The sequence below is a fragment of the Scomber japonicus genome, chromosome 18, assembly GCF_027409825.1.
Source record: "Scomber japonicus isolate fScoJap1 chromosome 18, fScoJap1.pri, whole genome shotgun sequence".
NCBI classification, from domain to species: Eukaryota; Metazoa; Chordata; class Actinopteri; order Scombriformes; family Scombridae; genus Scomber; species Scomber japonicus.
The window spans coordinates 9,365,650-9,384,078 of NC_070595.1; the positions used below are offsets into that span (position 1 = coordinate 9,365,650).

The 18,429-nt window shown below is 39.5% G+C and overlaps 1 protein-coding gene across 2 annotated transcripts in view; it reads right to left on the minus strand.

The window, feature by feature from the left end:
• LOC128379629 (myosin-10-like) overlaps positions 1–18,429 on the minus strand; it is a 55,145-nt gene that overhangs the window by 8,298 nt on the left and 28,418 nt on the right. The window contains exons 5-21 of one of the 2 annotated variants that reach the window (XM_053339321.1): positions 15,388–15,490; positions 14,812–14,841; positions 11,797–11,889; positions 10,771–10,834; positions 9,738–9,836; positions 9,197–9,340; positions 8,953–9,048; positions 8,088–8,206; positions 7,539–7,691; positions 7,082–7,255; positions 6,817–6,990; positions 5,062–5,176; positions 3,882–3,944; positions 1,435–1,628; positions 1,085–1,206; positions 576–645; positions 113–273 (exon numbers count right to left, since the gene is read on the minus strand). In XM_053339321.1, the coding sequence (XP_053195296.1) occupies positions 113–273; positions 576–645; positions 1,085–1,206; positions 1,435–1,628; positions 3,882–3,944; positions 5,062–5,176; positions 6,817–6,990; positions 7,082–7,255; positions 7,539–7,691; positions 8,088–8,206; positions 8,953–9,048; positions 9,197–9,340; positions 9,738–9,836; positions 10,771–10,834; positions 11,797–11,889; positions 14,812–14,841; positions 15,388–15,490 (1,974 nt within the window). The remainder of the gene's footprint in view (positions 1–112; positions 274–575; positions 646–1,084; positions 1,207–1,434; positions 1,629–3,881; positions 3,945–5,061; positions 5,177–6,816; positions 6,991–7,081; positions 7,256–7,538; positions 7,692–8,087; positions 8,207–8,952; positions 9,049–9,196; positions 9,341–9,737; positions 9,837–10,770; positions 10,835–11,796; positions 11,890–14,811; positions 14,842–15,387; positions 15,491–18,429) is intronic. The other variant, XM_053339322.1, reaches the window with a different exon arrangement.

Here is an 18,429-nt window from a genome sequence, read left to right on the forward strand (position 1 = left end):
ATCACAATGAGAGAGGAAGAGAACAAATATTGAGACAACAGTTAAATCTAATTTTGTGTGATTAAATCTTCAAATTAACTCTGGACCTTTATAAACAGTAGTAAGCCCTTACTTGCGTGCCAAATATCCTCGACAGACGGCCTGAAAGTAAATTATGATGTCAGTTATCTTCAGGTCCCTCTCCTCCTCCAGGTGGGCCAGGACTCCAGCCCTGAAGAAGATCTTACTCTGGCCGATACGAAACAAGTTCCCATCCAGCTCCAGGGCTTTGATCTACCAAAGGGAGGTATAGATGTGAGATGGCTTAAATGAATAATTGTTCTTTGTTATCTGGCAATTGGGATAGATCATTCACAAAACCAATTTTATATTTATCAATTCCTGCTTTAAAGATAAAGTCATTCTTAATTTTTTTATTTAGACAGTTTTTACAACTGATGAACATTTGGATTGTTTCATTGTTTTATTATAACAGTGAAAAGGTCATAATAAATGAAGCACTTTGTTTCAAATATGAGTCTTGTGACTCTGAGGCAGAAGTTGAAATAATTTCTGTCTTAGACACAAGTCCTTACCATTCTCTCACAGGCCTGCTTGCCATCCATGAAGCCTTTGGGAATGGCATTAGGAGTGAGGATCTCATACCTGGACACAAAGCAGAGAGAGAAGTCCATTGTGAGGATAGTGAGTCACTCGGACAGTGCTAAATTTGTTGCTTTAAACTGGCTACAGCTATAAGAAGCAGAACAAGGGAGAGAAAGATGTAGAGTTTTGAGTCTCTTAAATGACAGTTACAGACCTACAAATATCAAACAATTTTATGAATGTGAAAGAAAATCAGAGACTGGATCCATCTTTTATTAATACAGCTCCGAGGCATATTGTTAGGTTTCTGAGAGGCATATCATGTCATGTCTTATACCCTATGATTTATCTTTTTGTGGCAATTATGTTTGTCTATTTATGGCAACAATATAGTTTTATATCATACTAGTCAAGTTATATGCTTTACTGTATCACCTAAATTTTCCAGACTTTTACAGGTGATGACCCGATGTTAACTGAGTCAGTGGTACACCATTACCTCTGTCTGAACTCCTGGAAGACGATGCGATTAGGGAAGCCCTGTCTGCAGATACGGATTCCCTCCAGCACACCATTACACCTTAGCTGGTCCAGAACTAGGTGGGGGTCTAGTTTACCAGCCTGTGTGAGGAAGGTGAAAAAGAAAGAAGAAAGCAGGGAGGAGATGGGGAACAAGAGAAGGTGAATGAAAAAAAAGGGGGAATGGAAATGAAGAAAAAGTGAGAAGGTTAAAGAACAAACTTCACATCTGGGCAAAATCAATTCAAGCTGATCACAAGTAAGCTTTATCTATCAATATCTATCAGCCCAGCTTATACTGAGGGTAACTGTGACCATCTTGAGACAGACCCTTTTTTCATGGTTTGGGATGATGCAGCGGACAAAGTTGGGATTGGTGTTCCTCAGTGTGGCCATCAGCTTAGACAGCTGCTCCTTGTACAGCTGTCCCACAGTGCGGAACATGCCCTTCTTGGTCTTGTAGGCTGCACCGAATGCTGTCTCATTCATGCCTGCAACCTGGTCCAGACCCACTATTCGGTCAACTGGTGATGAAAAATGAGATAGACAGATAACTGTATTAATGGAAGGATAGATACAGCAAATGATGTGATTTTTGTGATGCTGGTTCTATTGATAGATGTGTGTAAAATACATCAAAGTGATGCACTGGAGTAGTTATAATATGTAGAAAAGAGAAAAGCCAACACATTCTCTTTTAGGTTTTGTACTAATGTTTAAATCCAATGTAGATACTGATCAGGAAATGTTAAACTGAGCAGGATTTGCTCTTTTCTATTTTTCTGAAAAAGCATGAAGACAGACAATGATGTTGCTGCTGCTCTGGAAGCAGTCACATCAGCTGTGATCAGAGACCATCAGCTGATTTGATCCTATTTCTCCCAGCCAGCCATCTGCTGAACAGTATTTCATTCAAAAATGAATCATCACAGCAATTATTTGTCCTGGTGCTCATCAAGCAGCAGTTGATTACTTAATACAGCCAGGACACAGAGGTGAAGTCATTATGTAACATACAGGACATTACCATACTGCCAAAACAGGGAGGTTATCAAGTATTTTAATTTCAATCACTGGAAAAAATTTGCAACAAATAGCAAACCCAAATAACAGGAATGAGCACGATTATTCCACTGATTCACTTTCATTATGTAATCCTTGTATTTAAGTAAGTCCTACCACTCATCTGTCAGCTATCCAAGAAAAGAAAACTTCAATCCCTTTCATGTACGATCTGAACCAGTACTCTGCTATCAAAATTTAAATATGGCCATGGGTGAAATGATACTGCAGATAAAAATTAAAAATGCACCACAGCACTAAAGAGAATAAATACTGGTGACACAAAATGAGACTTTTTTAGCAACTAAACAAAAGTCATATCAACAGCATTTGTGACCAATTTTCACCCAGAAACTGAAAACAATGTCATTGCTCCTCTGCACATCTAGCGCTACATCATGTTTCCTCTGCAAGTTGGTTGTATGTAACTACATTTCAACAGTTTTGCACTGTGTATCATTGCAGCATTTCATCAATAATTACATTAGCTGCATTGAAGTTGAATATTCATGGATGTTATAAAAAATACATCCCATCCCTTTATCATCATAGCACTAATAATCAAAGGTTATAAAACATAATAGGAATAGAAGCTAAAACCCTATTTTGTTTCAATTTCTTGTTAATTAGTATATAACTTCTGCTCAAATCAAGATATGACAGTATTAAGATATTCTAAGTTAAACCTTCAACTGGAAGACAATTCAGTAACACTACATTTCTCAGAAATGCTAATAAAAAAAAGATTAATAACAGTGAGATAAATCAGATATCTGCTGTTCAAGCTCTTCAAATATTCCATTATTTTAGTTACTGCCAGCAATGAGTAAGAGGGAACTTAAATCTAACCTGACGTGCCAGATGGTTTGTTAAACAGAACCATCTTAGAAGTCCTTGGAAACTGTTTGGAAAAGGGCAGGCACTTGGCAGGTAATTGGATGAACCATCTGCCTATCACTTATCTTATCTTGTAAGGCAGCTGGATTCACAGGATCACAGGAGAATCCTCACAGGACACTGATTGTTCTGAACCACTGGTGGTTTCAGACATAAAGACATAACTTGAAGCCTGACAAGATGGATTCTCCTGGATCTTGTGATTTCGCAAATCCAGCTGCCTCGCAAGGTAAACTTAAATCATCTCTCGATCCAATGATCCTCCTGAAATTTGGACTTTGCTATTTATTTTCAACTGCTGTTTGCTCTGACACACTCTGGACTAGGTTTGTGGAATGCAAACAATATTGTTTGTCATTGTAATAAATTTATCAACTGTATCAGCGGATTACAAATCATTGCATCTTTCGAGGCCATTTCCCACTTTTAAGTATTGTGATACCTCGTCTGAACATGGCGTCCCACCATATCATTACAACAAACCTTTTTAGTCAATATATACCAGGCCCAATTCATCCAGCCTTAGTTTGTCAATCAGTTTTTCATTTGTGAATTCACATTATAACAAAAGCCAACAGGCCTGGCTTAACATTTAAGCAATAGTTATTGGAATAATTAGTAGGAGAAGGTGGAAGAAGGAAAGTTTTAGACATCTGATGATTTAAATACACCAGGAGTACAGCCATGCAAAGCCACAGGGGAGCTTTCAGAGGGGTGCACATAGCAGCCATGACAGGACAGGGAACCAATGATCCCTCCCAGGCAGAGGATGAGGAGAAGCCAGTGGTACATGAAGGTTAATTGTTACTATCAGTCACCTGGAGCTTCATGGAGCCCAGACACATTGTCATAGAAAGAGGCTCTCTGAAACGTCTGAATGTCTACAGCAACAGAGACACAGACAGAGAAAGAAGACAGGAGAGTGAGAGAGAAAAAGAAAGCCTACAAACACCCATTTCACATACTCACACAAACATACAAACATTAACAAACATCCATTAGTTGTTCTTTGTGTTAAAAAAAGAGGACTGAAGAGTAAATGTCAGTTCATCCACTGTAATATTATAGCACATGCATAATAATCAAAGACTTGTTATTATTTAAAGTCAGTGTTATCATAGCTGATCATTAACCAAGGGGAAGATTAGTGCAGAAAATGTTTCATAACTATTTGCTCTCCATTTGACCTGTTTGTGATCCCATAGAAAACAAAAGTCATTAAAATAAAGTTTATTAAGAGCATGGAACACTTTATCATATTTATTAACAATGTACTCACTGGGGGAGAAAATACAGTATTAGCAATTAATAAAAGTCATTCAGGTCTGGTTTACCTCACTTATATTTGGTGTTTTTGTTGGCAAAACTCACACAGTAGAGAAATCATGAAGCACACTGCTGGATGAATCTCAGAAGTGTGAGAGAGGAGAGAGACTGTATTTCCCATTTCCATCTAATAAGAAGTTCACTGAGTTATGATATTCATTCATTCACTCAGCCACACTAGCAGTTCTGGCTATTTAAGCACAGATGGTGTGCTTTTAGCTAAACACTAACCTTAGCATACTAACATACTCACATACTAACATACTCACTATGACAGTTTAGAGTGTTAGAACACTATCACTTGCTAGTTACCAATAAACCTAAATACAGCTGAAGCTGATGGGAACATTTAACGTGTATTTGCTATATTTACAATTTCATGACAATCCATCCAGTTGAGATATTTATTTGTTTGGACCAAAGTAGTGAATCAACTAAAGCAATATTCCCATCGCTAAAGAAATCAATAAAGACAATAATGTTTTTAAATGCTAATTTTTTTGTTTCTCATGTTTTCACTACACAATATGTATAATGTGCCCTTCTCGGAAGATATGGATAAATGCAGGTCCATTGGCAATATACAGCAGATAAAATTGTATTTTAATATACTTGTGTATAATTGAAAGCTTTATGAGCTCCAACACAGCAAAATATTGTTAAGCGGCTCACCGTCTTTCCAGAGCTCAGCCACAAACTTGTCAGTTGACTGGTGCAGCAGCGTGGCCACATTGTCATTCAGGGGATCCATGTTCTTCATAAGCCATTCATCAGCTTTATAGTCCACCTGAGGAAATACAGCGATTCCCCTGTATTATTTTAATAGTTACACAACAAAATGTTATACTTCTATTTCATTTTTTTCTGAAACTTCTTTAACAGATACAGCATTAAGAAACTGTGTTTTTCTAAAGGAAAAATTAGAAAAATTAGGATATTTTAAGGCATTAATATGCCTTAAAATGTGTACTGTTATACGTGTACTGTATATGCCAACCAAGACCACACAGCCACCTGTTATAATATTTATACAAAAGAAAAACTGCAAGGTTAGGCATACTGATGGTGAGAAGGCAAAACAACTCAGCATTAAATCAGATTTTATTCATGAAATGTGTTATATGTCATCTAATCCCCTTATGTTCTTTACTTTAAGGCCCCTGTGTGAACAGGGGAATAAAGGAATTTAAAATACACTTTCAGTCTCTTATTGTTTGCTGCTGTTCCGCTGCTTCACCTGTCTGTAACAGTCTGTGTAGTAAGTCCTGAGTGACAGTGAGATCTGGTTCTAATAGGGTTTCCAAATACCAGTCTGCAGTTAATTTTAAGTACCAGATGTGCTATGTTGGACCATAAAATAAATAGCAGAACAATCAGATAATCATATCAAATAATTGCATACAATACTGAATCATTATTCTTCAACCATCTGGTAATTGCACAAGGGTAAAATAAAAACTCATTTTATTTGACTGACAGCACAGTGCCCACCTGGGACCACGTCAGGTCTTACTTGATCATAACGTGTTGATGGGATTAGTCTCTGTAACATAACATAACATACTAGCACTCTATAAAGAGTGTTGGAGCAGAGAAGAACATGAGAAGTAATTGACACGGTCAGGAACCTGAGATGAGGAATGTAAGATCTCCATATGGATTTCATCAGAATCCTGGAAAAGCAAACTCACAATGTTTGCACTTATTTTCCTCCTCAGTATTACCCTGTCATCCAGGATTTATTTTATGAAGTTCAAATTTATTGTTGGCCCCAGTACTGAATACTTGATACTTAATATCTGGCTAAATCTGAGGTTTTCACCTGTTTGTCATGGTAAGGCTCAGGTCCAGGACTGATATTTAGACATGACTGAGTGATGCCCTGCACTGTGTTCATGCACACATGTACAAGAGAGGAAAAGAAGACGGTTAAACCTAATTAAACTATAACTCTAGGGATGATATCTGCTTCCATGCTGCGATTGACAAGCAGTCCTCTCTGGAATGTTGTGGAATATCATTTTCTCTTTACAGATGGCAGACCACCACACAAAGGTAAAAGTTGAAAGCCTCCGTTATGTAACCACCAGGCACCAAGACTCAATTTCACACCAATGTGAACCAGATGTGAGTTTCCTCAAGCAGCAGTATGACAACTGGGCTTTTGTTTTCAGGCAATGACCTGGTTAACTGTGCCTTCACCCCTGAGAGAGGTTTCAAAACACAGGCCAGCCAATGTTGTTGCACAAAACAAAGAGAACTTCAATGTATCTGAAGCTATAAAGGGGAAATAAACTAACGTAATGGCTTTCAAAAATGCACATATCATTTTTTTAGTTTTTAAGAGACACGCTGTTAGTAGTAGTATATGACTCTAGTTCCCAAGAGAATAATCTGGATGCACCTTAATGGGCCTGAAATACATACCCTCCCTGCATAGTGGATGATGCAGAAGTCAGCCTTGTCCTTGAGCTGACGTGGCTTCTGAAACTTGGTGTGTGTACCCTGCTCCTGTAGCACCTTATCTACAAAGGTCTTGTCTGTGGCCTTGGGGAACCAGCATTCCTCATCCAGCAGAGCCAGGATACCAGGGGGGTTATTCTGATAAGACAGATTTCATTAAACACCCATGTATTCATAAGCAGACACACACAGTCACACACACGAACACACACAGAAGGAGGGCACTGACCGGCCTCTCAATGAGGTCAATGCAGGGCTGCAGGTCGAGACCAAAGTCGATGAAGCTCCACTCGATGCCCTCCCTCTGGTACTCCTCCTGCTCCAGGATGAACATGGTGTGGTTGAAGAGCTGCTGCAGCTTCTCATTGGTGTAGTTGATGCACAGCTGCTCAAATGAGTTCAGCTGAAAGGAAAGCATGACACGGAAGAAGAAGTTAGCAAGTGATATTAGAATGTTTCCTTGTTTTTTTTATGTGGCCTCACAAGCAGCTGATGTTTTGTTTATATCATCAGATTAAGTGAGTTCTTTGATTCATAAAACTAATAGAAAATTCTATTGAACAGACAAGCTGGATTATTGGCTGCTGTTTAATACATGTGTGAAAGAACAAATCTACAATAACAAATAGAAGGTGTTTTGTGGAAACTGCTGTAGTTTGTTAGTGTTAAAGCATCACAATCAGCACCTCAAAGATCTCAAAGCCAGCTATATCCAAGATGCCAATGAAAGACGCCCCCTGGCGTTTAGTCCTGTCCAGGGCCTTGTTGATGCGGTGGACCAGCCAGCGAAACAGCCGCTCATATGTTGCCTTGGCCAGGGCTTCAACAGCAAAGTCAGCCTGACGGAAAAACATAAAGCGTAGAATCAGAGAGAGTAACCATGAAACAGTCAAACAATAATACAGAGCCTGTTGAGCCATGGGTGCAACTATAAGAATATTAACGAGTTGCTGTTTTTGTTTAAATAGAGTGTTGTGGATTTATGACAGTATGATGTCAGACCACGAGTTACAGTCAGGACAAACCATTATCCAGATGGTAGAGATGACCTGCCTAAACATATCCTATGTCCTGTAAGTTTGTAAAAGTACTTTAAACAGAAGGATATCAAAGCACAGGTATACACCTGGAATTAAACCATTTGAGGTATCATGTTTTAATTCCTTTAACAGCTGAAAAACTAATACATGGAAAGCAGACATGAACTTCATTAAAAGCGATAGACAATATTCTACCTGTTCTTTGGTCTGTGCCTTCTGCACATAGTCTCGCCCCACTTTGATCCTCGGGCTGAGGATCGCTCTAGTGAACTCCATAACATTCATTCCAAGCAGGTGGCAGAGCTTCTGGGCCGCTGGGAGGTCAAGGACGCAGGGAGCATGTAACTTATTGCTTTAATATGAATGCAGACTTCATACAACTCTTCAAAAATACAGGTCAAAAATACATCACATTTAATAAAAAACAGATTTGTAACTATCTTAAGAGTCCGACCTCAGTTTGATGCTAGGCTCAAATAATTAAGTTATAGATCAAATAAATAAGCCTGAAAACAAGAGTGCCTTTACTCTGTTTTAACAATCAATGATATATGACTTTACCCAGATTCTGCAGATCCTGGTTGTGTTTGGATCTTTATTTAGGTTCTTAGGGAACAAAGAGCTATAAGTTTAATGGGTCTGACCCCCCACTTATTGAAACCAGCTATGTCATGTATATTTTATTTGACTTCCTTCCGTCTCATCCTGAGTTGTATGTGAGTAGAGTACAGTCCAGACTACAGAGACATCTGATGGTGGTGATGCTCTGATATGTTGCCTGACAACAGATCTGAAGGATATATTCACACATAACAACCATTCCAATACCAAGAGAGACACAATCTAACTTTAGTGTAATTATGTGTCTGATAAAACATGTGCACACAGTCAATGGGAAAATGTTGTGAGCATGTATGACGTTGATTTGGTTTCCACACCTGTTGTGGTGAAAGCTGAGGGGTTGCAGTCATCTCATTTTGTAGATTCATGAATCATGACTGACACTTGTGATGGAGGTGTGTGTAAGTGTTTTACTTTAGACTGGATGTTGCATGCTTACCTGTGTTCTCAGGCATGGAGGCCTGGTCAGTGTTTCTCTCTTTTTTAAAGACAATATTGCCGAACTGTAGCACTGCAGAGACCACCTTCAACATGCCTGCCGAGGTTAAGATAACACATTATTGATACTCATGTGGGGGGATAAGAAAATGGCAGAGTAAGAGAAGAAAAGTGGTATGTATTTATAGAAAGAGAAGGAGAATGAGTGGACTGTGTATTGCTGCACATCTGGAAATACTACTCACAGACAATCTCATCGTGGGAGAAGCTCATGATGTGCATGGCGTCCAATGTCTCCTGGAAGTTGTCCTTATCCTGCTGTCCTGGGATTGGAATGTTACCATTTGACAGGAAACGGTAGTTGTTAAAGCCTTCGAGGAGCAGGTCCGCTGGACAAGGACAGGAAAGATATTTTTAAAAATGTAATTATTTTGTTAATTTACATCAGTATCCCCTTATTGAGTAAAAATTCCCTTACCGTGAGTAAATGCATTAGTGAGGGAGAGATTGAGTGACTTTTTAAAAATCCACTAGTTCATAAGAGAAATATGCTTTTAAGTCTTGACTTGTAAGAGTCTAAAACCCTTCTGCATCATCATGAAACAATGTACTAACAAGCTAAATTAAAAGTTAACAAGAGAAAGATTAGTTGCCCGGTGCTAATTCAAACCAGCTTTCTTTAGCTCAGTTTCTTGCCTGAAGCAAATTAGCACAAACATGAAACCTCCCTGTTTTTTGGTCTTTGTTTATCCTGATTGCTTCTTACAGCATTGGTTAGACACTCACTTCGAAGATGCTCTCCAGCTCCTGCCAGGAGGCGGTAGAAAATGTGGAAGGTCCTCTCATCTTTCGCCTGTCTGATGGCCCTTGACTTCTCCAGAAGGTCTGAGAGCAAATGTTAAGGACTGACCAGGAAATTACAACTTGACAATCAAAAAAAGAAATATAACCATAATTCTTCTCACTAGGCACAAGGGACATATTGTGAAAAGGGAGATTTCCATTTCTTTTTTGTCCATTTCTTGCTGGTCTCGCTTTATAAATTGTGGAAGGATCAAAATGCTCAAGGCACACTAACCCTAACCCTGCCCCTTCTAAAAAAAACAAAATATCTTTATCTATGTTATTTACCTAATTTATGTGCACTTGCTTCATTTCCGCACTGTGGGGGAGTCTCCGTGGAGGAGAGACAGTTGTGGATGAAACACTGTGCAGTTGTTGGATGTCAGGAAGCAAATTTGTTATTGCACAGCCTTCCAAAGGTTGAATAACATTATCCTCAGCAGTGGCGATCACAATTGACAGGTGAGCTTTTACCCACATTGTCTATAATAGGTCTGTTACCTGTTGATGACCTGAACGTGCATCACTCAGAAAACAGTGAGCCAATCAGAAGAGAGGGGAATTGCGCAGACACAAAACCACTCGTTTCAGGCTGAGTGAGACAGAGGGGCTGCAGCCATGGCTTGTACAGCTGTTACTAGGTGCTTTTTGACCATAAAAACATATTAAGGCTTGTAAATAGACCACAAAAATGAAAATACTGACTGGGAAAAGGGGCATAATACGACCCGTTTAAATAAAATAGAAGAATTGGAATGAAAACTTTTTTTTTTAGCTTTGGGCGCTCTAACTTCGTCTTCGATGAATACACAGAATGGGAATTGCATTCTTGTGGTTAAGTATAATCTCTAGTGAGTTGTGAGGCCTAGGCTTTGCTCTCCGCTCTGAACTCAATGTGTATGCTATCTTTTATCTATCTCTGGTGTGTTTTTGAAACAATACTTGTTCCTTCAGCCTGTCCCGGTAATCAGGATACAAGTTTCAATATTGGCCCCGACAATGTAGCCTGTGACGTCAAAGTTGACTCTGATGAACTTCCCCTGCAGGACACAAGATGCATATTTATGTTAAAACATTGCTGAACTTGTTAAAACCTCACAGGTTAATTAGAAAGCCTATGTTGTGTACAGTACTGTACGTGTATTTCTTTAACCTTCAGGCACTATTGGTTTTAAATACCACTGTGTGGATTCTTGCACATGACAGATACACAGTGAGGAAGAAAATGCCTATATTAAGAAAAGCCAGGTTAACGAGGGAGAAAGAATCTCAGGCATGTCTGTGGTTTCCTGACAGTGAATGTGTGTGTATAAATGTGTGTGAATATTAGTGCCCATCTGTCTACTGGGCTTCATTGCTTCTCGTCTGAGGCAGCCTGTGATTCATGAGGACTAAGCACAACGGTGGTTAATCTTGGCCACATAGTTAACTTAGTCACATAAAAAATATTTGTATTGCTTTGAGAATTGCTATGATTCTGTAAGTCATCACTACATAAACTATCAGAAATAACATATTACATGCACAGTTCACTTTATAATAGTGAACATTTTAGAGAATAAATTGAGGAGAAAAGTTTATTTGCCAAGATTTTAAAACCCATTATTTTCAGTAGTGCATACAGTATATGTATGTGAAAACAAAGAGGCTAGAAGAAATTAAGCCTTTGCAAGACATGATTAAAAAAACAAACCGTATTCTTAAAGATATATAACTGGTTTAACTTGATTTTCTAATTTTTATTCACTTTTCTTTATGGAGGCAAACATCTGCTATTACGAATGTTTAACATACATAAATACTGTTATCTTTGGGGAGAGCATGAATGTTTGAAAGCTGGACTTGGATTATGTACCTTTCTTTGTACACATCTGTTGCGAAAAATGTAAACCGCACTGAGAGTCAATGTGGAATTGACGTAAATCTGCCCCCCTACTGAATACTACCTGTCCACAGGTTTAAATCAAGGGAACAATCAATTAAACATGAACAGAAAACTCACAAAGCGGGAAGAGTTGTCATTTTTCACTGTCTTGGCATTGCCAAAAGATTCAAGGATGGGATTGGCTTGCAGGAGCTGGCGTTCCAACTCACCCTGTGGAGAAAGACAGAGAGGTAAGAAGCCAACTGGACGTCAAACATTTCCAACGGCTGGCACCATGAGATTAATCTTTTTATCACTAGGCACATTTTTATGTGTCTGCCAAAACATACATAAGCAACATCCATTCTCCATAACAGAGCAGCTATAGAAAAGAGTAGGTGACTTGATATCCTAAACCGATCTTTCAGACAGTCAGTAATTTATCATGGTTCTGTTGGCTTTACTTTAGTCAACTGTAATACAATGTGATTTTTGTCAAGGGAACTCAACAAGTTTAAGGCGCCAAGAAAACATAACCGTTTGACAGAACCCATGAAACCACAAAGGCAATGCAGCAAATTGTATTTCGACACATGCCCTATAGTAAGCGGTTAGTTTGGGTTGATGAGTGAGAGCCTCCTTCCGGCCTGAACATTCCTATGGTAGCAATGACATACCCTATATATCCAGAGACTGTACCACCCCAATGATAATGATGGCTTCCTCCCAAATCTCAAAACATGGGTTGATAGACAGCTGGGAAATTCCCTACAGCCTTTGGAGCCTCCAATTCCCCTACACATGACACAATCTCCTCTATACAGGGCACTGGCATTACAAAAATAGCCCCTACTGCTAGTGCCACCAACCATGGAACCACAGATCACATCCTGAATTAGTTGCTGCCTGGCTGGCTGATGCTGGAGACCATTTAGTACCGGCCATCAAAAATAAATATGAGAATCCCTTAAACCCTTCTAGAAGGTCAGATAAGTTAGATTGGCAATACGATTTTGTAATTCCTGTAGCAGGGATCGAGCAAGGAAAGAGAACAACAAAAAGAAAGAAGGTGAATAAGGGGTGCCTTGAATCACCATGTAAAATCAATATCTAAACCATGACTACAATCTGATCCCATAAGTACACTTTAAAAGCCCCTTCTTGGAACCATCTACTTCCATCATGACCAAAATCTCACTGTTACATTTGACTTGCCAGGAGAGGCTAGTTAGACAAGCAAACATTTAAGCTAACCTTTCTTTTAATACACCTTTTATTAAAAAAGTTCACTTCCAGAGAGGTGTGACTAGAAGTAGGCAAACAATTTGTTGAAAAAACAAGAAGGGTACTTTTGAGTGTCTCTTAGCCCTACATTATAGCATCAACTCAACTGGCTTGAAGAATTTGGTCAAAATCCATGAGTGCAATGAGGGGAAATGACAAGAAATCAGGATCCAGAACCAAAGTTTCTCTCTGGCCAGACTTATGGTCCAGACATGGAAATGCAAGTCTTAAGAGTAATTTGGTCTTTCATGGAGCATTTTGACATCTTTGTGCCATCTTTCTTCTGTCTGTCTGAATGTGTTGAGCCTACATGAAGAAGGGCTCATAATATGTGTCCCCTCACAGATATGAGATTTACTGCCAGAAATAGGGAGTAGGGAACTATCTCTCCAACAACTCCTTTTTTCCCCTTTATCTTTTCAGCTCTGAATGACATCTAATACAAATGCATACATTCCTGCATAACTATAGAACAAACAGGCATTACCATTTGTCCTTTTCTGATCTGCTTTACATCTTCTTCACTACTTTTCACCTCTCCATACTCCTCTCCTCCAGCATATCTTCGCTCTCCCCCAAACCCTGGTTCTACATTCCTCTGGTCTTTGCTCAGAGGCAGCCATAATGCAATGCAGAAGGAGAGCAGCATTAAGGAGGTCAGTGTGGATGGTGTATTCTGGCAGGCGATTGCTGAGGCACTGAGTTTCAGCTACTCTCTTTCAGCTACCGAAATGCAGCACATTAAACAAGCATTCACTTGGATTGTGTGCGCTCAGAGCTGCAGACTATAGGAGTCACGCTGCTTCTATCGTTATTAGATTTGCAGAAGATAGAGAAACATCAGGTATTGATTTAAAGAGGAGAAAGAAAAACAGCTACTGGATAAATCAAGCAGAGAAGAAGAGAGCCATAAAATACCAAGTTTTGTAAAGAGCACAAGAAACAGAAGATTCTCAGTCATATCTGAGACAAAACAATTGTGAGTTTAAGTCTGAAAAATCACATGAGGTTGTAACATCCAAGAAAACAGAAACATTGGTTATTAACTGTGCAATAAAAGCCACACATGGACTGAAGAACAGAGTTGGCTAAAGAGGTCATATTATCATAACCAAGGCTATAGAATAGGACAAGATAGAAATTAAATATCAATTATTATTATTAATTGAGTTGAATTTTCAAGCTATACACATGCATTTAAGTACATCAAAAATGGAAAACATGCATAAATATTAAAAAGGTGATTGATATCTCCCTTTTTTTACACATTGGCTGTAAAAGATGAAGCTTGGCATAAAACATTTGAGGAGAGATGTTTGTGGCTGTGGTCGGTCCTCACAAAGTTCATGTGCTTTTCCAATAGACCCACTGTTCATTTAAAATGTGAATCACAGAAACAGACTGACACATACATCATAAGTTTCCCATTCCCTTAAATGAGAAAGTGTGTTCAAACTTTTGATTGGTACTGTACAAAGAAAAACTATACAGTCAGTTGATGCGCAGCACTTTTAACTTTTAAAACAGCTTATTTGCACTTAAACTGACATGTGCTTATGATCAAACTTCTCAATTTTCACTGTTCTACTAAAACTGAACCAACTGATAAAACAAAGTGTTTTATTATCATGAGTCAGCTGGTTTAACTGCAGATTCACTGGGCTTCAAATAATCATGTGAAGAGACTGAGCCAGCACAAACAAATACCTCATAAAGAAAGAAGCTTAGATTAGTCTGTCAAAGTCATTATGGAAGCAGTGGAGATTTAGAGAGAAGAGCATGTATCCACACACATATACACACACGCACACACACACAAAGACAAAACTGACCACACACTCTTTTTAAGATAGCGGGAGATACACTTGCCTGTAGCTTGAATGCTTTGGGAGATTCGGGCTGTTTGTTATGGATAAACAAATGCAAGTGTTAAAATCTGAAGCGCTTATGGCAGACACAAGCCACTGGAAACACACCGCCAGTACACACTGGCTACACTCTCACAGAGTGGCAGTGGACATGAAGCAGGAGCAGTGATCAATCAGGGTACATTAAAATCTATTAGGTTAGCTGCTGATTAATACACAACTCTTTATCAGACATATATTAAAACTAAGCTATGCACTTTAGACTAGAGCAGAGTAAAATTACTTTTCATTCAAATATAATGATGATGTGTAGGAGGGGAGGAGAGGAGAGGAGAGGAGAGGAGAGGAGAGGAGAGGAGAGGAGAGGAGAGGAGAGGAGAGGAGAGGGGAGAGGAGAGGAGAGGACAGGAGAGGAGAGGAGAGGAGAGGAGAAGAGAGGAGAGGAGAGGAGAGGAGAGGAGAGGAGAGGAGAGGAGAGGAGAGGAGAGGAGAGGAGAGGAGAGGAGAGGAGAGGAGAGGAGAAACATAAAGCCCAAACTTGGCAAAATGTGTAAAACGTAGGCAGTGGGGCTCTTACAGGAATGTTGTGGTCTTTGCGTCCTTTGTGTGAGGAGGCAACGTGGGCCAGGTACTGGATGACCTTCTTCGTGTTCTCGGTCTTGCCAGCGCCTGATTCACCTCTGAAAACAAAGGGGTTAGACAGCACGGACGCATGGACCAATGAGTGAATGAAGAGTGAGTAAGAGAAAATAAACAGACCTTCCTCATCACTTCCAGCAAGTAATTAAACACCCTTTGTTTGCAGCCATGGAGTATAACTTTTACTTTGTGAGGCAGAGCCAAATTACAGGAAACAGTCTTTGTAAGTTACCCACAATTTAGCAAGGTACACACAAAACACTGTAAAACCCTAACCAAAATAGCTCATGATTATGTCAGTTAATAGTAGTTGGCTGAACCCCAAGAAAATAACGAACAAAAAGAAAACAGAGAGGGAGAATGAGAGAGTGGCCATCAGACTATCTGTTGTTGTTTTCTACATCTATGTTCGTCTGTCTATTTTACTGAAGAACTTTGTGGTTTGGTGGGCCAGTTTCCAAAGTTTCCAGGCTCTGCTTTTGGGCCGTCCCTAATGATAGCTGTGTGTTCATGCAGGGCAATCCACAGCTCCCACAGTCAGGTCCCAGAGCCCAGAAAACCAGGGCCAACACCGAAACCAGGCCAGCAACACTACATCTAGTTACATGCCAGTGGCTTTAGTCTAGCTGGCTATTACCTCTGCTGCGCATAGGACACTGCAGTTTTAGATGCTGCACTAGAATTGGACAGGCGAGTCCTCAAACACTGGATGCAGGCGTAGCAATATCGGTCACGTCAGCTAAACATCACAGTTTGGCTTGATGTCTTCATAGTTTTATAGGAGTCATGTTGCGATATTCCTCTTTCTATAGAAATAACCACTAGCTGTCTTTCTCACATCTGGTCTCTTATAGACGAGGTGTGGACATGTGAGGTTATGGGGTCACTAATGGCAGGGCTCCTCACTCTGTGAACTCTTTGGCCCTGTTCACACCTGGCGATCACATGCATCTAGGTGATTTGATCTGAAGTGGACAGCTCTAAGTGCATCAGGTCATGTCTGGCATTAGAATGCATCTGCACATGCATTTCGAGTGATCAGATGTCACTTCTGCGCTCTATATGCTAACAAACACTTACATAATTTCTGTATGCAGCACAGTAGAGACTCTCACATGAGTGCAAAGAAATGAGGTAAATAACTTAAATAAACATAGTCTCTACTGTGTTTTGATGTAATTTATTTTTAAACTACTCTCCAATGCTCTCTGTGTTTCAGTATGGTGCCATACACACACACACAGAGTGGAGCAGAGGACAGACAGACAGCAACAACTACACTCATTATGTTACTCTTGCAATAAAAGCTTTGTGAGTAAAAAGCCAATAAGAGTAATTTACTAATGTAATGAGGGCTCAGTGGAACCCTATTTCGCACTTTAATATGATGCTGTTGGTCCGCAAACAAGTACGTCCTTCCGTTAATGCGGAGAACATCTGCTGAATAAGCAGTCCTTCACTGTTGCCCAGGACATATTCACGTACACACTGCTAAAAGACTGTGGCCCAGATCACCTCCAAATGTGGTCTGAGTGATCGATCAATGCGTCCTCAATGTGTCTTTGGTGCATTTGTATCTGTACTTACTTTATCTGTGCTTTTTAAGGCCTGGTGTGAACAGGGCCTCTGTACCTCCTGCCTCACATCCTCTGACGATCACTGTCTCACAACTTGTCTTTCTCACACGTCAAAGGGTCAACATTATATTCAACTCTTAAGTGAGAGATTCTACAAGTTCTCTGTCTCATGGGCTGCTCCCTGTTCAGTTCTTTGGGATACAGCATATAGACATAATGCAACATCACAGCTACTTTTCACTGGTGTATTTCATTAGTGTCATAAGATAAATCAATCAAAAGATCATCTCTGGGGTTTGTTTTGATTGTGATCTAAGACTTAAAGCCTATTCTTAAAGCTGACAGCAGTGACAGTAATACCTCCCTTATTTCAAATCCTGTGTATAAAAATGGGATACTGACCACAGGTTTGATAATTTATTTAAGACTAGATAGACAGATATAGTACTTTAATAATCCTGGAGGAAAATTGTAGCCAAAGTGAAATTGTAGATTTGCAAACTATTCATCAGCAAATACAGAGACACAAGTAAATATCAAGTTTTGACTGTTCACACAAGACCGCAGGTCTGCAAATGTTTTTCTGAACACATCACTGCTAAACCACATACCACATTGTGAACAAGAAAGACCTTCTATAATTCTACGCTGTGCTGAATAGGCTTGTGGCATTTTAACTGGATTAAAAGTGGTTGTTGAGAAGTTCATGCAGACTTTTTTTAAATTCTAAGACTAACGAGAGTCAGACCTGCATAAGCACAGGTGGTGAGCCAACATGTCGATGCTGGTCAGATAACTTGTGTTGATATATTCATGTTTTTCTTCCTTCTTCTGTTTTCTTCCTTTTCTTCCTTTTCTTAGTGTTTCACCAGACTTTGGAGGAGGTATAGCACCTGAAACAGTACTGAGACCGAGTGATGCTTCATCTCATTTAAATCAAAGTCTTACAGACCTAATATCACAGCACATGATCTACTGCTGACACTACAAACACATGATCTTCAGATGTTGTTCTGGGAGATTCATCTGTGAGAATTCATGTTTCCACGTACTGGGTCAACCCTATTTTTACATTCTTCCATTACACATTTCCTTTTCAAGATGATTTGTTTTTAAGGAGTGTAATCACCAAACTCTATTGTTATCTCATTAAAAATACATAAACTTCGAAATGATCTCTCTAGGAATGTTTTTACAGTGAGAAAACAGTCTCTCTGAACTGTGTGACCACCCTATTTATTAAACTGTGGCTTCACTGTCACCAACAGGGGGTGTAGTTTTCTGAATTTAGGTCAGATTATGCAATAGCTCTTGTCTGTTTATTGGCAGTGTCAACCCAAGCCACGCTGAAAGAGTGTGGCACCTAATTACTCTCTGCCATAGAAGATGAAGGCAGGGCACCA